Here is a 24,656-nt window from a genome sequence, read left to right as displayed (position 1 = left end):
TTATGTGAATTTAAAAAGTACCACTAACATAAATAATCTAAAAGTTGGGAATATGGAGAAATGGTGCAAGTCCCAAGACTCTTCTATGAAACTGGCAAAGAACTAGCTAAAGTAGAAGTGGTTAAGAAATATTGCTACATACTTTTCTGATTCTTTAAAAGAGAATCCATCATCTTACTGCTATAGTTCATGTAAGAAAAAGCTATTCCAGCTCACTGTATACTTTCTTTTTTTTAATAGCACAATGAAAAGCATTCATTGCATGGTTCAAAAGAAGAAAATCTGCATCTATGTATGAAAGCAATCAATTGACTCCACTTATGATGAGATTTCTCCTGTCACTTCAGTTTGATTGTTTAACTTTACAATCACTTCCCATACCTGCAAAAAGAAGAAAAATAAATGGAAAAGAACCAAAAGCTAAGCAAATCAACATGACTGTGTTTAATCTCACCACTACCTGTTCTGAAAAGTGTATTTGCATATCTATAATGCTGTATTGCCACAGGGATGGCAACCTCTGGCGAAAGCATATAAGCCAACAAGACAATTGTTCTGAAATCTCACTGGAAAATGGTTATACTCTCAGGTACAATTCTCAGTGGTCATGGCTATGCTCAATGTGGAACAATACCTTCTCTATGATTTAAAAACACAGCTAATAAAGAGTTCAATTTTTAGCTACAGTTTTAGAAGCCAAATCAAGAGTATCTAAAGGCCAGCATCATCATCTGCTATATTTAGTGGACAGACTTCCACATTTCATGACAGTGCTTCTTTTTCCTGTCAGAATACTGTAGCATCTTTTTTTTTATTATGGAACACTAAAATTCTCTTGAGCCAGTGGCATTAGCTTAAGCACAGAAATTTAAGTACTCACATTAGCCACACTGCTCTGGAAGAATTGCAAGTTTCCCTTATATCCCAGATCACATCCTGCAAAACTGATGGAGTTATACTTGGGCATCTCTTCAATAACTTCCAACGCAACTTTCTGTGACATATATTAGCTCTATAGTATTTTGTGCACAATTGGAGCTATTAATAATAAACATTTTAAGTAAATTGCACTCCCTTTCCAATTAATCTCTCCTATTCCCACACTATAGGCACAGCAGATACTCAGACATCTCAAGTCACCCTTAACAAGTGTTCCCTGTGGCTCTGGAAGGAAACAGCCTGAATTCTTTAGTCTCTAAAATCTACCCACAGGTTTCTTTAAAAAAGATAAGGAAAATCTGAAGAGCAGACAGACGTCCCTTGAAATAATCTGCTTCCCAGATATGGAAATTGCCCCTCCACATGACCAAAATTACTGACTGTGGCCAGATTGGTTCACTGTTGAGCCAAGACCTTCCTTATTGTCCTTTTGGCACTAAAAAACCTCAAGTCAGTGGATCAGTTCTTCTTGAACACTAAAGTGTCTAGGGATCTAGGGCATAAATGTATTTAGCACTTTCCAGCAGAGCATTCTGTCTCTGCTGCTCTGATGCAACTCACCATCCAGCTGCACCAGACTAGACGGTAAAAGCACACATATCTGCAGTCTGTCTAGGGACTACTATCATTCATGGCATAATATAGACAGCTTTAAGGAAATTCGAGTTGCTAGAGAGAAAATACATAGATTTTTCTTGAATACTCCTGCAAAACAAAGATCTATCAGCCAACATACATAAGCTAATTTCTTTTATGGTACCAAAAATCCACCAAAAGCCTCCAGACTTTGGTAATTTGTATTTAAATCAGTAAAAAAGTACTGCATAAATGATACTAGTGCACTCATTTTATGACAAGAAAACCATTTTAACCAGAGCAAGTTGTATTTTCCTTAGCAATGTAGCAATTCACACCATTCTTTATGCTCACAGTCAAACGTATTTGCTTTACATTTTACCAGTATCTCAACCTAGAACAGCCTTCCTGAAATGCTAATTGTAACTATTAGCTATCCCAAGATCATTCTCACACTCTTTTGCTTGGAACTGGTAACAGTGATGTACACAGATCAGATAATTTCTATCTCTCACTGTAATTGCACAGGGATTTTGTTTTCTTTTGAGTCGGTAATGTCTACATTGGATTAAGATAAATCACTTAAGAGCCCTTCTCTACAGAAGTTGCTTTCATGACTGCTACATTTAATGCCAGTTTACCCTAGAACTTCATTTTTTACACCAGTCTTATATGAATGAGTTTCCATGAAGTTCATACTTAGTTTCAGATTATTCTTAAGGACTAAACACCCTATAAAGAGGAAAAGAAAATACCCTGAATTTTGCTGACATACTCATGAGTGAATGTAGTAACTGTCATGCTGACACTGTTCATCATGATCAGATGAAAATCACATCATATTATCAGAAGAGTGACCAATCTCAGAATCCAAAGACTTAGTCTGCCTATTTATGTGTTTAAACATCTTTACACTCCCCTGTCTGTGCAACTGATGTTCTCAGCCACAATAATCTGAGTGGGTGGCTGAGAATGGAGTGAGTGGGCAGATGAACTACTGATGCAAATTACTGCTACTTAGCAGCACATACATTCTCTCATCCAAGGAAATATTTTTTAATGATTCCAGAAGTTATATAGAAGTAATTATAATATCTTACCTGTAAATATCTGGACATAAAATCAGTAGTGTATTCAACATTTATGATCTGTACAATCATAACTGAAGTGTCACTAAACGTGTGACATTTATGACATTTATGTCATAAATAAAGCTCTGAAAAATTAAATACAATCTGTGTGCCTAATCTGTCTGGTTTGTGGGGCAATTTTCAATATTGCAATTGCAGCCCTCATAACATCTATGTGACTGCTGATACATATTACTAAGACCAAATAACGCCAACCAAAACATTCCTTTATTTTGGCATATTATTGCTTTCATTATTTTAGCTACTGTGATTAATGACAGAGGTGACAGAAGGGAAAGCAGAATAATGCACAACATTACTAAAGGCTACACACAGTTAAAATAAAGCAAAATTAGTCATTGTTTTTGTGTTGACCATAATACTGCTGTTCAACAGACTCTAAAAGAAGACATCACAATGCAATCAGTACTCGTTCTTTGGGTCAAATATGCATGAAGCTTCCTTAGTGTCCCCGTTTTGGCTGGGACAGGATTAATTTCCTTCCTAGCAAATAGGACCCTGCTGTGTTTGGAGTTTAAGATGAGAATAATATTGATAACATGCTAATGTTTGGGTTGTTGCTAAGTAGTGCTTATCTGAAGCCAAGGACTTTTGAGTGTCTCATGCTCTGCCAGTGAGAAGCTGCACAAGAAGCCAGGAGGGAGGACAGCTGACCCAAACTGGCTGAAGGGATATTCCATACCACAGAACATCATGATCAGAATATAAACTGGGGGGGAAACTGGCTGAGGAGGAGTAACACTTACCAGCAAATAATGACTTCAGGGCATTGACCAGGCTGTGATTCCAAACACTTTTTTTTCCTTTTATTTATAGTGTATTTTACAGACATTTAAGCAAAATGTCCACTTCATTATATTATTTTAGAACTATACCCTGAATAAATAATCAATATTTAAGAAAAAAAACCGTCTCTAAAGAAACAGAAAACAAGAGAGAAAACTCGTTTATGTACACCAATATTACAGCAGTAATATACACAAGCTATACTTTCTCAGGAGAAACAGGCTTCTCTCAAAACAAATGAACTTTCAACTGGTTTCTCTTTTAGGTGAGTTATTTAAACAACAGTGGTAATATAGTAACTGTGGAGGTCTAATCTAGGTTAGCAAAGGAAGAAAAAAATTATATTTATGCAATTGATGTAACTTGAAAAAAAACAAACTAGCCTTGGACTCGGAGTCTATTACGGGGCTTTTAACTGAGTCATTAATAAGCAGACAGGCAATCTAAGTGTAACACCTAAAACAACATATGTTTCAACACTAATTGCAACCAGAATCCAGACACAGTACCTTAGCTTTATCCCTCATGGATCCTTTTCCCAGGATGGACATTTTTGCACCCGTTTCTTCTTGTAACCTCTTTAAAGAGTTTCCTCTTGGTCCAAGCAATTTCCCAACAAAATTGAACTGGAATGAAAATAAGAGAACTCTTTTAGAACAATATGTACTTTTCCAAAAACTTAATATATCTTTATAAACACGATGATTAAACAAGAAAATGTTACTTTCCATTAAAATAAATACTCCTACTTAGCTTTGAGCCTAATTCACAGGGATACAAGACTGGAGAACAAAGATATTCTCTCATCTAGTGTGAAAAACATTAAAAGCACTCATGGTTTATTTGAACCCCAAGAGGCATCTCTCTAGGACTAACAGGCCAGTGGCCGCTTAGGTTTAGCAAATTGCTAAACAAGATATTTGCTCAAGAGATGGTACTGGTGAAACCCAGAGAATGCCTAAGTTCTTCCCCAAGTTAGCCAGCTCCATTGGCAAGTCATATATCCTACAAAGCTAGAGGTTTACATGGATTTTTAGGAATTGATGCTTTGCACACCGACTTGAAAATAAGTGCTGTTTTGTGTATCGGCTTCAAATACCTGCTTTGCCAGCACCAGAACAAATCACAAACAATAGATCATGGTAGATATTCAAGGGCATTTTTTAAATGGATTTTTTGGAACATTGGGCTTTGTCTGCCCCACTGCTAATATTCCTAAACACTGCACACTTCATGTTGTACAGTTTTTTCTGTATGGAGAGATGTCTACAGGAGAATCAGACAGAATAATAAATAAATGAGGTTTGAATATCATGTTGACACAAACTAGAAAAAGGGGGGAATCTATTAAGCAATTTATTTATTCTGTAACCAACAGTCTCTTCATTTTTTTTTTTATTATTTCCTATATCTTTTAAAAACGTTATGGTGTGTGGTCTTCAAAAGCTAACTGGAAATCATCAGCATTGTTTGAGATGTTTCTGAATTATGTTCAGGTCTGAACAGACAGTATTCTGGTCCGGCTTCCAACAAAGAATGAGCTTAGCCGAAGAAAAAGGGGAGTCATTGTATCAGCACTGCCTTGGTTTTATTTCAGAAAGAACATGACAATACGAAATATAATGCAAGAATATGTTGCTGTCAAAAATACACACAAATGTCTCTAAAGATGTTCTAATATACTTTTGCACTACCTTCTATTTTAAAACTGGAAAAAATGGGGAAATATTTTTGTTTTCACTTTAGCCAGAAAGAATATAACCACAGAAATGCATCAGCCATGTTAGTAACACACAAACTCTGAATCATGCCAGATGCTCCAAACCCCAAGCTGGCTTTTAGTCTAGTGTCTTAATCAAAAATAATTTGTAACTTCCTTCAAAAACTGTTTAAACTATCTCAGAAAATAGTATGTAATCACAGGAAAAATAAATATGTAAGGTAAAATCTACTTCCACCTAAACGAAAATAATTGATTTCTTCAAGATAATGAGTCTGTGTGGGAAGTAGCAAGAGGTAACATTTGCAGGAAAAAACAGCATGTTTTGAAGCTCCAAAACCAGATTTTCCAAGCTTGTGTGTTTGTACTTTTTTTCCAACTCTATCTGTTGATTTAATAAAAGTTATCAACTTTTCCAAATGGAGCAGGATTTAGAGACCATGTCCTAATGAAGGTATCATCAATCCTATGTCTTCAAACTGTTGCTCTGCTTCTTCCACAGAAAACTTGGCTTAGAAGAAGTTGTTGGCTTCAAATAGATTATTCAATTTTGTATGAAAATAAATGAAACAGTGAGGAAGAAATGGCAAGAACTGAACTTTAATTCTAGATTGTGGACCTAATCTAGTGAGAGAAATAAGTTCTCCAAAATTACCCATTCCGTGTATATAAAGGTATATTAGAGATGGCTGAGCAAACAGTAGAGCTTTTGCTCCTCTGCAAGGACCCCCTTATATGCAGAAGGGAAGGTGTCACAAGTTACACTCCCAGATCTTTTGTGACACTTAGGCATCACCAATCAGACAATAACCATGGCCTGCTGCATCCTTTCAGTGTTTCTTAGTATTACGAGTAGCTATCCCTTGAAAGTTGAAAGAACTAGAACATTATGTAACTTTGGAGGAAACTATGAGAAGACCAATCAAAGCTCGACTACATTTGTTCTCTGAATGGAATAAAACTATTAAAATACACTCTGTGAAGATTTATGTTGACCATTTATATTTAAGCACTTCATAAACTGTCTAATCATTACCTTGACATATTGCTGCAAAGGAGCAGTATGGCCAGCATAGACCATGTTATGTACTAAGTGGATTTTAATCACTTCACAGGAAATAGGTGGCTGGGGATTTTAATTCTATTGATTTTGTAGCAGACAGACACTCACATCTCATCCACTATCTACAAAACACATATCAGGAAGGAAGCAGTTATTTACAACTGAAAAAGTGAATTGGTCTTAGTTTGGTTTTGTCTAAAGTTGCAGAAAAGCCAGGGCACTATATCAGGCATTCCACTGTTGTGCTCAGTCTTCCCAGCATCAGTCTGGGGCCACCAGATATCCTCAGCACCATCTATAATCCCAAAACTCCCCAAGGTCTGAAACTACTGGTAGAGTAACTTTGAATCAGTAACTTGTGAAATATTACATCTTTTATGCTCTCATATAGGTAAAAACAGCATATAAGAAAGTTTCAGTGAACAGCATAAATTTCAAGGAATTTGAAACACAACTTCATTTCTCTTTTTTTTTTAAATTAAGATATGCTGGGAAAGGACCTGAGCAGAACCGATTTTGATACTGGAGGGCTTAGGCTGCAGTCGCAGCCACACGCTGGCTGCACATGCAACCCAAGCATAGAGACAGCGAAGGAAAATGTGGAAACTCAGGCAACTGGACTGCATATAGTGCTGAGCCTTGCCCACAAACATTCCTGGTACAGCAGCTGTTACTGCAGATCTTATTCTGCAATCTCAGATTCAATCCAATTCTGCCACGTGTACAATTTTTTTCCAAATAATAGTAGCTCTAAGTCTCTGGGATAATATCTAGTCATATTAGGAGTGGATAGCTGAGAAATGCTGACATATAGAAAAGACAGTATTAACAGAAAGCTTTCATTGCTGGGGAGCAAACAGATTTCCACTTGAAAAATATTGTTGTGTTACTAGAAGTTTTTACAGGCAGCTTAACTTTTCAATCATGTTTATGAACATGAGCTAGGCTTTCTGTTTGCTTGCAGAAACCCTTCCTGGTTTATGGCAGAGATTTTGTATATTATTTTCTTAGACTTTTTTATCATTGTCGGGGGGAGATGATGCATGTCTTCAGGGGACAATGATCAGGTGAAAGCAGAGGATGCTCTACTTATAATCAAATGCACATGATGCTTCATGTACCAACAGCTGTGCAATAAACCTCCTCCTGTGCAAAATAAAACCTGACAGAGAATACAGCTCGATAGATCTTTCCTTTATCTACAGCCAGTATCTCCAACGTCTTCCCCAACCAATATATATACACAGTTTCACCAGATTTATCTGCATCCTGATTACTTTCACACTTCACCCCACACAAGCAATCAGACAGTAATGTGCCCAAAACCAAAACTCTGGTTTCTCAGTTTTCATCAAAGTTCTTGTTCAAACTACCTCATGACAGCACACCACAGGTGTAACAAATCTAAGTATAATTTACAGCCTTAACATTCAAGCATCAAACTCACTACAATGACTGGTAGAAAATTCATATTTACATTTAGGAGAATATTTGCTTCCCTGTTTGATACAGCCCGAATACATTTCTACTAGAACTGTAACACTTCTTACTTTATAAAATCTAATTTAATAGGGTTTTACAACCAGAAACAAGGAATATGCTTAACATTCCAAAAAAAAAGTCAGTGGCTGTTTCTGTTTTATACACAGATAGCAGTAACAAAACCTAGATAAATAACAAATGGGATAAGACAAATGTTTCCAGCTGTAAGATAAAGCAGAACAAAGCCCTGAACTGGGAGAAGAAATTAATTTCTTCTAGAAGCAGCAAAACAGAAATAGCCCTGGCTTGACAACATGAAACGGGTTTGTTATTTCATAGTGTGTTTTGTTCACCATTGCTGTCAGTTCCTTTGTGGAAAGACAAAGTGTCATTCCATTTTCAGAACAACTTATCCTCAAAAAATCCTGTCTTTACTCATGGAGAGCAAGAGAGGGGATAGGGGGTGGGAAATCTTTCTAAATTCAATACTGTTCTAAAGAAAAGGGGAGAAGACAGAGACAGTCACTAGTGAATAAAACCTTAAAAATTGAGACCGGGCTATAATTAAGGTCCTATCCTAGGACTTCTGATAGTTCATTTAGAACAGCATTTATTTTAAAAGTCTCTCATCTTTTGATATGCATAAGGGATTTCACGTTAAGGCAGTACTGGACTACTATGAATTCTCAACATTTTGTCAGCATGCAAATGCCTGTAATAGCATGCTTTAACTTTTGGTCAGGCATTTGGACAGACCATAGTAGGTCCCTTCCTACTGGAACCATTCCATTCCATTCCATTGCCCAGCAGATTTGCAGAGTTGAGGTTTGTCTCCCTCTACATGTAGCTGCTTACCCCATTCAACATCTAGTACTTTCTGGCTTTAGCAAAATGAATTTAGTGCTCCAGATAAGCATGCAACTTTATTTTTTACTACAGCAATATGATGTGATGCTTGCAATCTCTTGGAGAAGAGCTTCCAAGACACCTGTTTGGTAGGACTGAACTTTGCAGGGCTCAACTCTAGCAGGGCATGTCAGGAGACAGCAAACAACAGAAGCAGAAAATTAATGTATTCCAGAGAGGCCCTGGAGATGTACTCCAAGGAACGTGTACTACTGCTTTCTTTCAGTGTTGTACACAGAAATGTCCCTGCAGCAGTCCCAGAACCAAAGGAGAAAAGGAGAATGCTGCCCTTTCCTACAGAGCTCACTGGGTCTTATCTCTTAGGCTTTGAACAATAACCCAATGCCAGGCTGTGCACAGAAAAATTAAATGCTCAAAGGGAAAATACAGCTTCTTGAAAACTCTAGGCCAAATTAATTTCAGGTTTAAATCAATGGAGTCACTTCAAGAATAAATTAAATGTGATTAACAAAGTTAGAATTATTAAAACTACTGTGACTAGAAGATTTACCTAAGAAATAGATGTATTTTTATTACACCTTTTTTTATCTTGAGAAGTGCTAGGAACTCGTATTTATGGTGTGCTTGAAGAAGATGCTGCAATACTTGCCTGGCTATTTACTAGCTCATTTCAAGCACCTAAATCTACAGTGAAAATATATCTTTGGAATAACTCCATGAAACAAATGGTCAGCAACTCCAGACAAAAATCTTCTAGATATAAGTCCACACTGACATAGGAAAAATGGCCCCTCACTTTTAGCAGTTTTCTGTCAGAATTTTGGTAACAAGTTGTGGCATTCAAATAAAGCAATTTAAATGAGCCTCAAAATGAAAGTAAATTTTCTGATAGAAAGAAAAAAATGGTGTCTGATATACCCTTCTCAACTGAACTTTCTTAAGTCAGGAAAATTTGAATGGCTCTTTCTCTAATACATGTATTAGCTGTGTTATTTATTAAAATCTGCTATCTATGGGACACCCAAACATTTTATTTTATGTGGTTCTGTTTTTAAACCTAATGTGAGGTAACTGAGGAAAAGCCAAGGAACAAATTAAAGTTGTGAATCTATATTAAATCCTCAATTAACAAGTTGTTAATTGCGGAGGGCTTATTATTTAATTGCAGAAGTACCCAGGGAGACTCATTGTACCAGGCAGTAAACAGCCATGCAGAAAGACATGATCCTGACCCTGAAGAGCTGTCAAGTATGTTAAAAAAAACCCAAAATAGACTTTGCTGAAATGTAGGTAGCTACCATTGCTTATTTGGATTGTGAGGAAGGGACAGCTGAAACTACTGCTATTAAAATCATCAGGCTCAGTTACCAAAAAGGTATTATTACTTGAAGTGCATGCAGCTTCTGCTGATGGAAAGACCACACAGAGCCTGCTTTTGCAACTCAGAAATGAGAAACAGGATCCTCATGTTCAAGGCAAGGCTGGATGGGGCTCTAAGCAACCTGGTCTAGTGGAAGATGCCCCCGCCAGGATGATTAGAACCAGGTGATCTTTAAGGTCCCTTCTAACTCAAACCACTCTATGATTCTATGTCACACTTTTATCTTTGGCTTCTGTCTTTCTCCTGCAATTGGGATTACGCTGCTCTTCCTAAGGTTGTTCCTATGTGTCCAGCTCAGCTGGGGTGGTGAAGGCTGAGGGCCAACAGGAATGGTTCTCAGGCTTCTGGAGCCTGTGCTGGGGAGCAGTTAGAGATGTCAGCAAACTGGTCACCAGCCAGAGGAAGTGACTTAACCCAACCCATGTATCTAAAAGGTCAGGAAGTTCTTTTATGGCTCACTACTCCTTACTGGGAAACTGTGCAAGAAGAGCAGTATTATTGAAAACTGCAGACTATGCTGAGCTAAACATGACTTTCTCTTGTACTGAAGTTTTATTTTATTGAATAAAGGGCAAGAGGATTCTTTAGGACACAAAGCCACCTGGCTTTTAACATTTATTCTAGCCAAGCTTGAAGTAATCAACTTTTACTATTTACAGGAAAATAAAATATACAAAGTAAGCAATAAGGAATTCTTGGAACTGTGTGTCTAAGACTGGCTCATTTGCAAGACATTATCTAAAACGGTATTTATGTGAATGCCAACAATTCAGGCTGCAGAAGTGCACCACTGAGCTTTTTCCAAAGTGCACAAAGAAGTTTATACTGAGCATACTCACAGGTATGGAAATAGGTACCAAGACTGCAACACTTAAAAGCACAATCAACATTTGGCTAATTGGGCTTATTACTCCCACAGATACACAATTTACTGGTCACAGTAATAAACACCATCTGCTCTTTGCTAACTGGCAGCAACCTAACAACTTCTTTTCTAAGCTGAAGAGTTTGTAATGTAAAAGGAAGATCTAAAGAAGTTGTAATACAGTGGGACTTCCATGCATGTCATCTTACTGAGCTGAATATGCTTTCATATTATGTGAAAGATTTCTCTTTGCCAGATGTTCTATTTGCCAAAATAAGCTCTAAGTCAACATGAAACAGGGTAAGTTAGGGTTGAATACCCAACCATAAAAATAAAGCATCTTTCCCATGTATGTAAGTGGACTACGCAAATGTAGCATAAAACACAAATTTCTTACCAGTCAAGGAAATTATAACAACAGTTAGTTTGGACCCAGTGTGTTAATAAACTGATTTAACATATATGCATATAGTACCTAATTTTGTAGACACCATTGTATGAAATCACAAATGGCTTATGTTAATCTAATTTAAAACTCTGTTAGTCAGCTTGATTTTGCCTTTTGCTATTAATTACACTTACAGCAGCATTTAAGTATCAATTTACATATGCTGAGTACTATGCAAACAATTTTATTCTCAAGTCGTGTACATAATCAAAGCAAAGCAATACTTTAAAGTGATTGACATATGCAAACTCACATAGCTCTGTGGAAATTAAACAAGCCTGTGAAAGCACTCCAAAATGTTTTATGAAACTCTGGTTCTTTCAGCAGTGTAGCATTTTCTATAGTGATTTTTTTTTGTTCTTTGTTACTAAGGACAAATTCAAGAAAATATAACTTTTCATCCTTTCATCTCATTATCTTCTACTTCTCTTATACTTAGAGAAGAAAACAAAGTATCCTTCAAGACTTTTTAATGAGGTCTTGGCTGATCTGAGATGGTAATGCAAAGAAATGTCTGAAGAGAAAAAAAGCATTCCAAAATAACATTGACAAGGTGGAAACAGCTGATACTCAGTTAATTCAAAGACTCAAACTGCTGCTGAATTCTGTTCCCAAAGAGCTCAGGTAAGACATCTGTCTGATTTCAACTACAGTTCAGGTGAAAATCATACAAATTTAAGAGAAAATATATTGTGCCCTATTTGTCCATTCAATCAGATGTGCCAAGACAGAATACAAACTGGGACAATACAGGATAAATATAATTAAGTAAATTGCCACTGTTCACGAGCTGATTCTCAAAAGCTACCTCCTGCAGCAATCTGTTCAAAGAGCAAAATGCATTCTAACTGAATAGACTCTTTTTCTTAGGTTTTTTTTTTCTCACAGTGATGAGCTTGTGGAAAGAAAATAGCCAGCATTAACTCCATTATTGGGCAGAGAGCTTTCCATTGGTTTATACAGCTAATATACAGAAAGAGCATGTCCATTCTCCAAACTGGAACTGCCCCAACTTGCACTTAAACATGCAGACCAGAGGACCTGCAGAGCCTCCTCCTCCACAGTACACTGGCCCAGTTGTAACAGCAGTAACCCATGCAGCAGATACCTCAATTTATATTTCATTTAACACCGCTGATTGCAAACCCAAACTTAACACACATACAGAATAATCCCTCTGTAATTTTATAACAATGCAATAGATTTGCTAACTGTAAAGAATCAATCACTGTACTTAATAAGCATAAAAGAAATGTGCGTTTTTTCCCCCCATTATCAGTATTTTGTTGTTGGAGCAGCTCCAGAGGAGGCCACGAAGATGATGAGAGGGCTGGAGAACCTCTCCTAAGACAGGCTGAGAGAGCTGGGGATGTTCAGCCTGAGAAGAAGAGAGGGGCCTGGGGAGACCCTACAGCAGCCTTCCAGTACCTCAAGGGACCCTACAAGAGAGATGGAGAGTACTGCTTACACAGGCATAGAGTGACCAGGCAAGTGGAATGGCTTTTAACTGAAAGAGGGTAGATTAAGATCAGATATAAGGAAGAAATTCTTTACTGTGAGAGTGGTGAGGCAATGGGACAGGTTGCCAAAGGGAAGCTGTGGATGCCACATCCCTGGCAGTGTTCAACGCCAGACTGGATGGGACTCTGAGCAACCTAGTCAAGTGAAAAGTGTCCCTGCCTGGCAGGCAGATTGGAACTTCAAGGTCTCTTCCAACCCAAACCATTCTATGATTCCATGATTCTATGATTTGTAAATGTCCATAATTTGCCAAGCTGATAGCTCATAGCACTCACTAACTGCAATTCAGAATATCTACTCACTCTCATTAAAAAAATAGAAATTACAGAATTTTATAGCATATGAGCATCAGAAGAATCCAAAAACCTGAGATTCATTTCTAATACTTTGCTGATGGCATTCCCTTGCAAGAAATGTAACTGTGCTTCAGACTTCATTAATGTAACATAGAAAAGAGTACTTTCAGGACAACACCTTGAAAGACCAAGACATATAGTATGTGACAAATGAGATGGCAAGCATGAGCTGGAGGGCCTGAGTGGCTATGAATAATGCAGGCTGTAGTACCCAACAGTCTTGCCACTGCCACACAACTCCAGGGTGAACAAAACTGCGATTTGGACGCCCCTACCACATAAAATATTAAATGATCTGCTAATTTTTTCACTTGCACCTTTATCTTATTCTCGCACCCCAGGCTAAGATCTGATTCACACTTAAAAGAATATTATAGAAGTAATATTGAATTCTCCTCTAACACAAGATTAAGAAATGCCTCAGGTACATTTAATAACCATCTGGTTTTAACTTAATATTTATTCCATTATAATTACCTTGCTTTAGCACATCTACAACCTTCAAGAAGGATGAATGTGTTTGCAAAATACGTATTGAAGAGAGCCACCAATATGAAGGGAGTGAATATTTTCAATTCACCTTGTTAAGACAATATGTCCCAAACTCCAGCTGGTCAAGGGAGCCGGGAGTGCTCTCCTGGAAGGGTTGAAGTGACACAGCCATACCCAAATAATAGACTTGGTATCCAGGAAGATGATTCGGGCTATGAAACTCACTTTCACAGTGGCACCTGACCAAATTGTGTGACTCGTGTCTGTGTGCTGAATTTCAAGCACATCAGTCCCATTTTCACACTCTTCTCTGCCTTGAGCTGCTGTTCATCTCCAGTTTAACTGCCTCATGCATTCAATAACTGTGTGAACTTTGGGAACTCGCACACATTTACATTCACAAAAGTCATAAATTCCGGGTCTGGAGCTCAATGTCTAGGCGAACAGAAGAGCAACTTCTAGTCCTCTTGGGAACCTACCTGCACCTTCCAGTGCTCTTCCATGTTCTGTCAGGAAATCACTGCATTCAGGTGTTACAAAAGAGGAAATGTTTTGATTTGCAACCCTCAAGCATTTATACTGTCTTTCTGCAAATGCAATAGCCACTGAATTGAAATAAAACGATGACAACAAATATGTGACAAAAGTATGTGAAACAGTAAGGAAAATTAACTTCCAACAGACACGGACGGGAAATGTATGTGCAAGTTTACATGGAATATTATATTCTGTGTAAATCTCAAAAGTGCTTTGAAGCTTCTTTATTTGATAAAGACCATATATGTGTTAAACACTTAGATTACAGCAAAATAGAGGAAGCAAACTGATACATTCTCAAACGTAAAAACTAAGGATTTGTTCCACGTGTCATTTACTGGCAATGTCTTCCCACCGTAAATTTATTTACGAAACAATTCTATTCCCTTAAACCTGAATACACCTGTAAATAATATGGCACCAAAATAAGAACAAACCAGTGCACTTCAACCTGCAACAGCAATGAAATCAGTGGACAGCTACTCACTCACGTAATCTTATCCACTTAAAACACTTTACAATTATGTTGACAACTTAGCAAATGCATTCTCACATTGACAGCACCATCCTCAAAATCACAAATCACTAGATTAATATGAGAAAATGCTTTATGAAAATATTTATTTTAAAATCAGTGCATAACATCAAACTTCATGTAAAGCATTTAAATTCATAGATATTTGCCTCAGATGACAACTTTCACCCTTGCCATGTCTCTTCTTCTGGCAGGTGGCATTCTGCACGTTTTTATAATTACAACAGAAAATGGGTATTTCTCAGTGTATTACGAAAGTGTAATTTCCAGACTAAGGTTTGTCAAATGCATGTAGATGCAGAGTATGGACATTACATGTTTGGTTATTCTTAGGCCTGTACATCGCCCCTTACAATAATAGAAAGCAGCTGTCTCGTTAATCTTTAGCAAATAGAAAAGAAATTAACTCCATGCTTGCTAACAAACATGGATGCCCAAATCCTAAAGAGGCTTTCAGCTGATGAATTCCAGTGTCACAGCTATCAAGTCTGACGAGCCTAGAACTTTACTATTCTCTCAGAAATATCACAGAATATTTGTAACCATGACGTGGACAGAGAGCTGGTACTGTTGCCTCTGAGGAGAATGTGCATCCTGTGGACCCCAAATCTCTGTGCAGACTCCAGAGACATACTGGTGGCAGCAGTGTGGAGTCCTTACATTACAAAAAGAAACAGCCAAGGGATGCAGGATGGAACTTCCAGAGACAAAATGCAGGTCTGTTTGGAAGCTGAAAGCTGCAACCTGCACAGCAGCAGCCTTTGCCAAATTCTCACTATGGCATGTGCAGACTCAGAGAGAAAGCGATACTCTGAGGCAAAGCTACAATCATGGGCTGAAACAGCAGTGTCAGAAGGAAGAACTGAGAGACACCTGGAACTGAGGCCACATCCAGGATAGGATGAGTTTGTACAAAAATGGAATACCTCCTTTGAAGTACAAGAGATCCAGCTGTGGATATGCCTACAAAATCAAAGAGATTACATATGAAGGGTATGAAATAATATTTAACTCAATTATTAAAATCAAGAAAAAGGTCCTTTTAAAATCTGAAGTTGTATTCAAATAAGGACAACAAAAAAGACCATAAACTATCAGCCTTAAAAAACCACAGTCAAATCCACACAAAACAATGAAGAGAAAACTTTGAGTAACTACTTGGAGACAGTATAAAAAAGAGAATATAAAGTATTATTCAGAGACTTGGAAGCCAGACAGAGAGCTGGTAGGGCTAACAGATGTTCAGGCTATAAAAGGAGTGTTCAAGAAAGATGAGGTCAGAACACAAAAATAAAATGCTTTTTCTCCATCTGGGTTCATAATGGAGGAAACTGTGACAGGTGGTTGGGAGGAAGGCAGAGCAATAAACATTTTCTAAGAATTTCCAATTCTATTACTAAAAATCAAAATAAACAATGCATTTAGTGAACAGTAAAATAAATACATTAGAGAGGTAAAGAGCTGAGATGGCTATTTTAAAGGGAAATAATTTCTCAGGCACTTATCATTGTTCTCCAAAGAACAAACTAACCTGGACAAAATAAACTGATAACCAGACACCTGATTTCCAAAAGACCCGGCTTGTGGAAAAATTAGTGATAAAATTACAGGCGAAATTATATGTAAATAAATGTAAAATACATCAAAAACAATTCCACCTTTATAAGCAAAATGGTATGCTGATTCTAACTCCTTGGAAATTTTATCAGGAAAAATAACAACTCAGTAGGAGTAAAGAAAAAAAGCAGAGAACAGCATTATTCCACTTCATAAATTAGAAATACCATATCACCTTGAAGACTATGTACAGTCATGGCCTCCTGGACTTAGCAAATTAAGCAACAATTTTTATTTTTTTTTTACAGAAACAAACAAACAAAATTTCTATACAAACAGTGACTAAATGAGAATCATTGAGTTAGTCATGTTAGTTAGTTATGGTTCTGAGCTTTTGGAAAACACAACTGAGAAATGCAACAGACCCCTAAAATCATGAGGAGGATGAAGAAGGTTGACTGGGCATGAACTCCAGAGGCTCCTCCAAGGACGAAACCAGGCGGCAGAGGGAAAAAGACTCTTGCAAGCAGCAGTCTCAGAACCAGCACAAGAAAGCTTTCTCCACAGGAATCCTCCAAATTTGAGTTTTAAGAAGGAATGACCAGAAGGTTCCCCAGAAGAAACTACCCTGAGCTCAGGACAGCCTTGCTGGGAGGAAGTTGGGGTAATATTCTGGAGATGTATCTCTGCACAGTTTGACTGTGTTCTGTTTTGGTTTTAGGTGTCCAGTGTTGGTCCCTGATGGAAGAGCTAAACCACAACAGGACACAGATTATAATGTCATTTGCAGTATTTTGCATGAGTTTGAAACAGTCAGAGATAGTGAAGCAGGTATTGCAATCGTTTTTCAGATCACATGCTATGTTCATCACATGTACTGTCAGCAAATTTTTACTGTGCAAAAAATATTAGAAAAAACAAAACATATAAGCATTTTGTTCATACTGCATTATACTGCAAAAGTAATTATATTTTTGCACTAAATTTTATTTTGAGATATATATTATACTCTCCTTTGAAACTTTAGGCATACATACAGAATTCTTGTATTTTAGTTCAAACACAATTGACTGAAATATATTAAAAATATATTTTTAAGTACACTTTGATCCAAATATTGAGCTCCAAAAGATCCAGTTTTGACAGCACTCCAGAGTCATATCTAGAGATTTTGTTCAGATCCACAGACAGCAATTTATAACAGCGATGGCCATTAAATAAATTATATTCTTCATTTAAATAAATTATCACCCCTGAAAAATTAATTACAATCCATCTATGGCGATACATTTTCTCTGCTATTCAGGAAGAGATGTCAATGGGTGTTTTTTATTCCAGATAGAACATGACAAATTAATGAATTCCTTGCATTTCTTCAGACTGCAACTTATGCAACTAGGCTGAAGACCTAATCCTACTCCTATGTTTGTCCAGGAATTATCATATTTTTGTGACTAAGAAATGGAGGCAATGTAACTAACATGGATGTACCATAATTATTGCTCAACACTCTGGTTATCAAACAACTCACACTCATTGATCTGCTTCAGATGGGAAAAAAAAAAGAGAGCGCAGAATGGGGTTCTTTCTGTTTTTTCCTGTTAATTTGCTAAAAAAACCAGTGATTAATCATCTGGTGTAGGCTTTATAAAAATTAATCTAAAAAAAAGATGATTATTCATCTCTTTTAAACTTGATTTTCAAAGATAACACTTTATAGCCTTTCAATGCAGATTTAGACCTAGCTAAATTGAAAGTTGCATATTTGTGAAATAGCCTTTTTAAGTAGTAACATTAATTAAAATTCCTTTCTTACTTTGTCACTGAAAAACACCAAATTTATTTACAATATGACAGAATTCACCAGGACAGGCTGAATAAGTGAAAATGTGTTTGATATTAGATGTAGACATCGAGGTTTATCTGCAAAATATATGTTTTTTAAATAATTATTCTACCTTTATAGGGTTTTGAGGCACTTACAGGCCATAGGCATGAGGTAGTTGGCAAACTCCTTAATAATTATTTTTGAGAGGTGGTTATAATGTGAAGAAGAACTGTCTATTATTTACATTAAAACAAAAAAAAAAGCTTTATATAGAATTAGAAGACATGAAAAAGACAAGAAATTAGTAAAAAAGAAAGTGAGTCAGAGATGTTTACAGCACAGGATTTCTGGAAAGTCTTCAGAAAACATGTCAAAATATTCTTTTACATAACAATTACTGTTAATTTGCACAATCTGAGTCTAGTGCACACTTTGAAAAAAATCTATGTCATTACGTACAATTAATGAAACATTCAATGTATTCAGGTTCTCCTAATTTTCATATAAATGGTTTCAAAGTGCTCTTGTAAACTGCTAAATGACAGCTTTCAGAGCTAATCAATATTTTTTGTTTTACACTAAAAGAGATTTTTTAAAGCCATTGTCAGCAGAGCCATATGTATACAAATAAGTCCTTGTATCTTAAATTAACTCAATCAAAATTTTTTACTGTAACCTCTCATTTTTTCTATAAGCAGAGCACAGTCCCTATTGACCTGAAAACTAGAAGTAATCAATGTGCCAATGTCTCCAAGCAAAATTTAGTACATCTCTGAAAACAAATCGAGCTCTAACCAGTAACAGTAATTTATTAGGAGCTATAAATACCATCCCATTCTATACAAAATGGTTCCTTATAACTCAGATTTCCCTGTACTACTGGAAAATACAAGCCAGAAAAAAATTATTGATTAAAAAGATATTGGGCATATTTCCTCTTTCAAGTGTTTTCTTTCTTAGCTCTTTGTCTTAGCCTGTATCATTAGCAATTCTAGCATGTTTAGCTAATTAGTATGAATCCTTATTTTTTTAAAGGGACTGCACACGTCTAATCAGATCAGCTTCCTTTCAGGTGACATGGCATTTCAATCCCATTATCCCAGAAAAAAAAAATTAAAAAGCCTTCTACATATTTAAAGTATTAAGATAGAATACTACTTAGGACAAACATCAGAAATACAGACTCTGCTCTAGCCTTGCCAAACAATCAATTTCTGTTTAAATCCATTGATTCTGTTTTGGCACAATCAAAATTAGCTCATATAGATATGTACAGGGAAGTTTTTAAATTGCCAGGACTAGTGAGCTATATTACACTGGGGAGCAATGTCCCAAAGGAAATAGTGTATGAACTAGAAACAGGAAAATTACAGCTTTAAGCTGACTAAAATATACATTATACATATGCAACACAGGACTGTTCTCTATGTTCAAATATTCATGTTGATGTGTTACAGCTCATTTAATTCAAAATAATTACAATGCAGTGACCACACTGTCATTTGGATTATATGTCTGCACAGATTTGAAAAACCTGTTTCCATTTCTCCACACTGGCACATATGGGCAGAGGAATTGCTCTCAGTTCCATGGTCAAGTAGCTCCTGTTTCTGCTCAGACTTTGGAAATTATTAAACCACCAAGCAGAGCGGGCTGCACAGGCTGCATATCTGCATGAACACAGTGTCAGGGGACAAGCCCAGCGCTACAGCTGGACATTGGCAATGCCAACGCCATGACAAATGTTCAGGAGAGGCCTTGGGCCAGTCAGTGAGACCTCTCCAGCAGTATCCAAGCAGTCCTCGGGAATTACTGGGCCAGGAATGATTGCCCAGATGTATTTTAAATGACTTATCTTTTTACAGAGTATGGGAGATGCAATGCTAATGATGTGGCTAGACCATACTGCACTGGCACTGCTGGATTTGCCATGACTGCCTTGGTTACTGCTCCAATCCAAGAGCAAAATATTTATTGTCTTTGCCATACCAAAGTTTCCTCTTTATTAGATTAATGCTTTACTAGATTAAAGACTCTTAAAACCCCGTGACATGTTTGCACTAAAAAAGAACTTCCTATAAACAAAGTCATTCAGTGTTTCAGGTATTACACATAAATATTAATCACTCCAATCTCTTCCTCTGTAAGGCTGATACAAGACCATTGATTACTATTATAATGTTAAAAGGGAGAGGGCATGAATTTCTAAGCCTAAAGTACATTTTAAAAACTCTAAGAAAAGATAACTTTCCAAACAAATGTAATTAGAGTGTTTTGAGGGAAAAAGAACAAAATATGACCTTCCCCTTTCTACTCAGCTAAGCCAACCACCATGTTACTGGAAGCAGTAGCAGGAGATTGAAAAAGCAATTTGGATTGCATCACCAAACCTAAGAAGTTTTTCACACCTCATTTTAAAAATACTTGATAATAAAGTACACTATCTTATTAAAACCAAGGATTACGTGAAATGAAAAATACACGATTCAATACAAAACAAAACACAAGTAGAGGCAAAGACCAAGAATTCTATGTGTCAAATGAATGCTAATTCATGTATTTGGAAAAAAAAAAAAAGAAACAATATTTCACAGCATCTGAATGATGCATATTTAATCTATTATAAATATCAAAATCAAACTAATATATTTAAATTATTTGGGAAAACTGTGGATGAGTATATTTTGTCCTCCTGCATGTGCTGGGTATAGTCACACTCAAGATACTAACAAAGAAGCTTAGAAGCCACAGGGTGGAAAATTAAGTTTCAAGACATGGACTACACCCAGGGCAAGAGTTAAGGAAGAGATAATGTGAGGAGATGGACTGTCCCATGCCAATATTGAGTATTTCACTAGAGATTTTGTGTTCTCCAAATCACGTAGGCAAGGAAAAGAGCTTTACTTTGGTCTGGACTCCCAAGGGAACACAGAGAAATTCTGTCTGCATCAGATTACCTGTGAGAAGTGCTATAACCCACACCAGGCAACTGTGGAGAGCACAGACATAAATGGCACAGGGACATAACACAGACCAGCAGCTGCAGAGCAAACTGCCAACAGGCTGCAGGTGGAAGGCTGAGCCCAGCACCCATGAAGTTGCTGTATCCAGTGCAGTCTGGCACTGATACCAGCCACAAGACAACAGCCTTCACTGCAGACAGTGCTACCCAAATATCCACCTGAGACAGCCATTCTGGGGACACCTCACAGCTCAGAATCATGTGTGGCATCACATTTTCCCTGTATTTAAAATGGGAAAGAAAACCTAGCATAAACAACTCCTAGATGTGCCATGGAAAAAGGTGTTAGTTAAAAGACTGAGGCTTTGTTTACAGTGGTATTAAAAATGCATTTAAAACAAATTATTAACTGGAGTAGTTAAATTGCATTTAGCTCTTGTTTGGACACATTTACTCAGAATTGATGCGATCCTAATTTGAATTAACTTCTGAACCAAATAAATACAGAACTAATTAGGACAACAAAATTCATTGCACTTCATTCTCCTAAGAATCCCTGAGCAAACATGCTCCTTTCATGCCAAGTGTAGAAATCTAAATCCTCTGCCTTTTCTTTTGTTTTTTAAACACAGTGAAACTGAACACCTTAGAAACCCTTTCTGACACTGAAATCAAGGCTGTCTACTGAGCAGAGGTGATTATTCTGCAGTACTGAGTGACAAATTAACTGTTATTTCAAAGAAAAAATATCTCCTTTCCACCAGAGCTAAATGAGGAACTTTTCAGCCAGATGGTATAGATTTTGTGAAGTTATGCTGTGCAACAGAAAATATTTGGGAAAAAATTAATTACAGCAATCACTGCTGCATCAACTGTAGCATTAGTCAGATTCTTTAACATTTTTTCATATTCACCATAGTAACCTTTCCCAAATTCAGAAGCATCAAGTATTTTGTCTAAATAAATACTTCTTCCTTCAGTGAAGCAACATAATTATTGCGATAAAGACACTTTAACATAAGGTATGCATGCTGTGAGGATATCAAGCAACGTTAATGCAGTTTTTAAGAAGGAAAATTTATCTGTAGTAAATGAGGAAGCGGAGAGATACAGCTGTGACACCTTCAGCATAAAAATACACCGTCTCTTTCAAACAACACATATCCTATAAAAACCTGATTAACTGTACTGCATTCCTTAAGGAGCTTGATTTTCAAGACCAAGCAAATTATTGTGTTTGCTTTCTTTTCTCATATGGATCTCATAACACTTAGAGAAAAAAATGTTAAACTGGAAGTAGGATCTCCCCCCATGAAAACAGAAACAAAACCTGTCAATGCACCATATCAAAGGCAACCATGAAAATGTTTTTAAAAACCAAATTATCTATGAAGTCTTTTTCTGATTTTTTATTAATTGCATTCTACACCACTTTGGGAAATTTAGGGGTTTTTTTCATTTCTAATACTTTCTGAAAAATTCTTCAAAAGAGCTTGAAAATGGAACCATTCAAAATAAGTAACTTCTGCTGTGTAAGAAATTTCTTTTTTTTGTCTTCTGAGTAAAGCAAGAAATAGTGAAACTCAATTATTAAATTATGAAGTAGTTTATAATCTATTACTCAGATATTTTAGGAGTTTTTATGATTTGAAAAATTATTTGAAATTTGATTTTTTTTATGTTTTTTGTTATTTCACATTATTTTATGAGTGTATGAATTTAAATTATGTATCTGAGGTATTTCCTTAACATACCTTTTTCTCTTCCAAGAAAGAGAGGTTTCAACCTGTACTTGTTAGGAGCTATCACAACCCAAATACTACAACAAACACATTTCAACTATGGTTTTGTTTCATGATCTCAGAGAACAGTAATGTATTGATATGAATGACCTAATATGTTTAAAATTCAGTTATAAAATCAATTAGAAATAGTTTTCAATATTTCAAAAAAGGAATCTAAGTAGTCTCCACAACAAGAGAAATACTTTTTAGCAGTTAATGAGTGCACCATGAGCAATTAAACCAACCTGGGAAGTGCAGTTGACTCTCCTGGGTATAAGAGGCTTGCAGCGGGATCTAGATAGATTGGAGCATTGGGATATGATTAACAGCATGAAATTTAACAAGTCAAAATGCTGGATTCTGCACCTGGAATGGAGTAAGGTTGGTCACAGGTGTAGACTGGGAGAGGAGTGGCTGGAGAGAAGCTCTGCAGTAAGAGATGAGTGGGTGCTGATCAGCAGCAGGCTCAGCATCAGCCAGCAGTGTGAGCCTGGGAAGCCAGGAGAGCAAACCCATCCTGGGGTGCAGCAAACATCATCACCAGCTGGTCAGGAGAAGGGACCACCCTGCTGTGCTCAGCGTTGGTGCAGTGTCACCTTGACAACTGTGTCCAGTTCTGGGCCTCACAATTCAAGAAAGATGTGAAGGTCCTTGAATGTGCCCAGAGGAGGGCAACAAAGCTGGTGACAGGGATGGAAGGCACATCTTAAAAGGAGCACCTGAGAACTTTGGGTTTGTCAAGTTTGGAGGAAAGGAGACTGAAGAGTGACCTCATTGCTCTGGACAGCTTCCAGATGAGATGAAGTAGAGAGGGAGGTGCTGAGCTCCTCTCCCTGGTATCCAGTAACAGGACCCATGGGAACGACTCAAAGCTGTGCCACAGGATGTTTAGAATAGACATCAGGCAGCATTTCTTTACCAAAAGGGGGGTCAGACACTGGAACAGTGCAGAAGCTTGATGCCCCAAAGCATCAAATCCTTCCAGAACAGCTAGACATGCTACTCAGTAATGCTAATTCATTAAACCTTTCCTTCTTTGTATGAAGGAATATTTTCAGTAACTTTTTGAGCATTCTTGACGAGCATGCTTAACCAGATACCAAACGATATAAAAGCAAGTAATTTGTAAAGGAACTATTTTATTGTCATGCCAATGATTATCAGGGATTATCATTTCCAACCAGTTAGATTGGAAATAATCTCCATGATCATTGAGTCCAACCTTTGACCAAACACCACCATGTCAAATTGACCATAACAGTAAGTGCCATGTCCAGTCATTTCTTGAAGACTTCCAGGGATACTGACTCCACCACTTCCCTACACAGACAGCTGAATGCTTAAGAACCCCTTCTGTGAAAAAAAAATTCGTTATTTCCAACCTGAACCTCACCTGGCACAGTTTGAGGACATTTCCTCTTGTCCTGTCAGTAGTTGCCTGGGGGAAGAGGCCAACCCTGACCTTTGAGGGGCCCAGAGTCAGACACAGCACTTGAGGTGCAGCTTCACCAGTGCCAAGTACAGAGGGAACATTATTTTAGGACAGTAATACAAGATAAATTTCTATCATATAAATGCACATAAAACTGGCATTCATTTGTTCATGGCCATTAAAATGAATTCATGTTCAAGATCTTTCATAAGAGATCTTCTTATGAAGAAGTCATAAGGACTTCTGTAATAGGAGAGATCCTTTGGAAAGAACAGCAGCTGTTTATGTGCTCTTTTTATCAACAATTCATTTTCTACTTCAGCTCAGCGCTACACTAAAACCTGTGCTATCTCCAAACACCAGTCGCTACTAAT

General features: G+C 37.0%; 1 protein-coding gene across 13 annotated transcripts in view; it reads right to left on the bottom strand.

Annotated features, from left to right (window-relative positions):
• The window catches only part of KHDRBS2 (KH RNA binding domain containing, signal transduction associated 2), a 343,662-nt gene that overhangs the window by 231,111 nt on the left and 87,895 nt on the right, over positions 1-24,656 (bottom strand). For 10 of the 13 annotated variants that reach the window (XM_085056591.1, XM_085056581.1, XM_085056578.1 and 7 more), the window contains one exon: positions 3,962-4,078. In XM_085056591.1, coding sequence (XP_084912717.1) covers positions 3,962-4,078 — 117 coding nt within the window. Of the gene's footprint in view, positions 1-3,961; positions 4,079-12,832; positions 12,948-14,126; positions 14,243-23,216; positions 23,407-24,656 lie in introns of those variants that run through there. The other 3 variants (XM_085056588.1, XM_085056590.1, XM_085056589.1) reach the window with 3 other exon arrangements.

The sequence above is a fragment of the Lichenostomus cassidix genome, chromosome 3 (assembly GCF_008360975.1).
Source record: "Lichenostomus cassidix isolate B80296 chromosome 3, HeHo_3.0, whole genome shotgun sequence".
NCBI classification, from domain to species: Eukaryota; Metazoa; Chordata; class Aves; order Passeriformes; family Meliphagidae; genus Lichenostomus; species Lichenostomus cassidix.
Note: the sequence above shows the minus strand (reverse complement) of the source record. Positions and strands in the feature narration are given on the sequence as shown.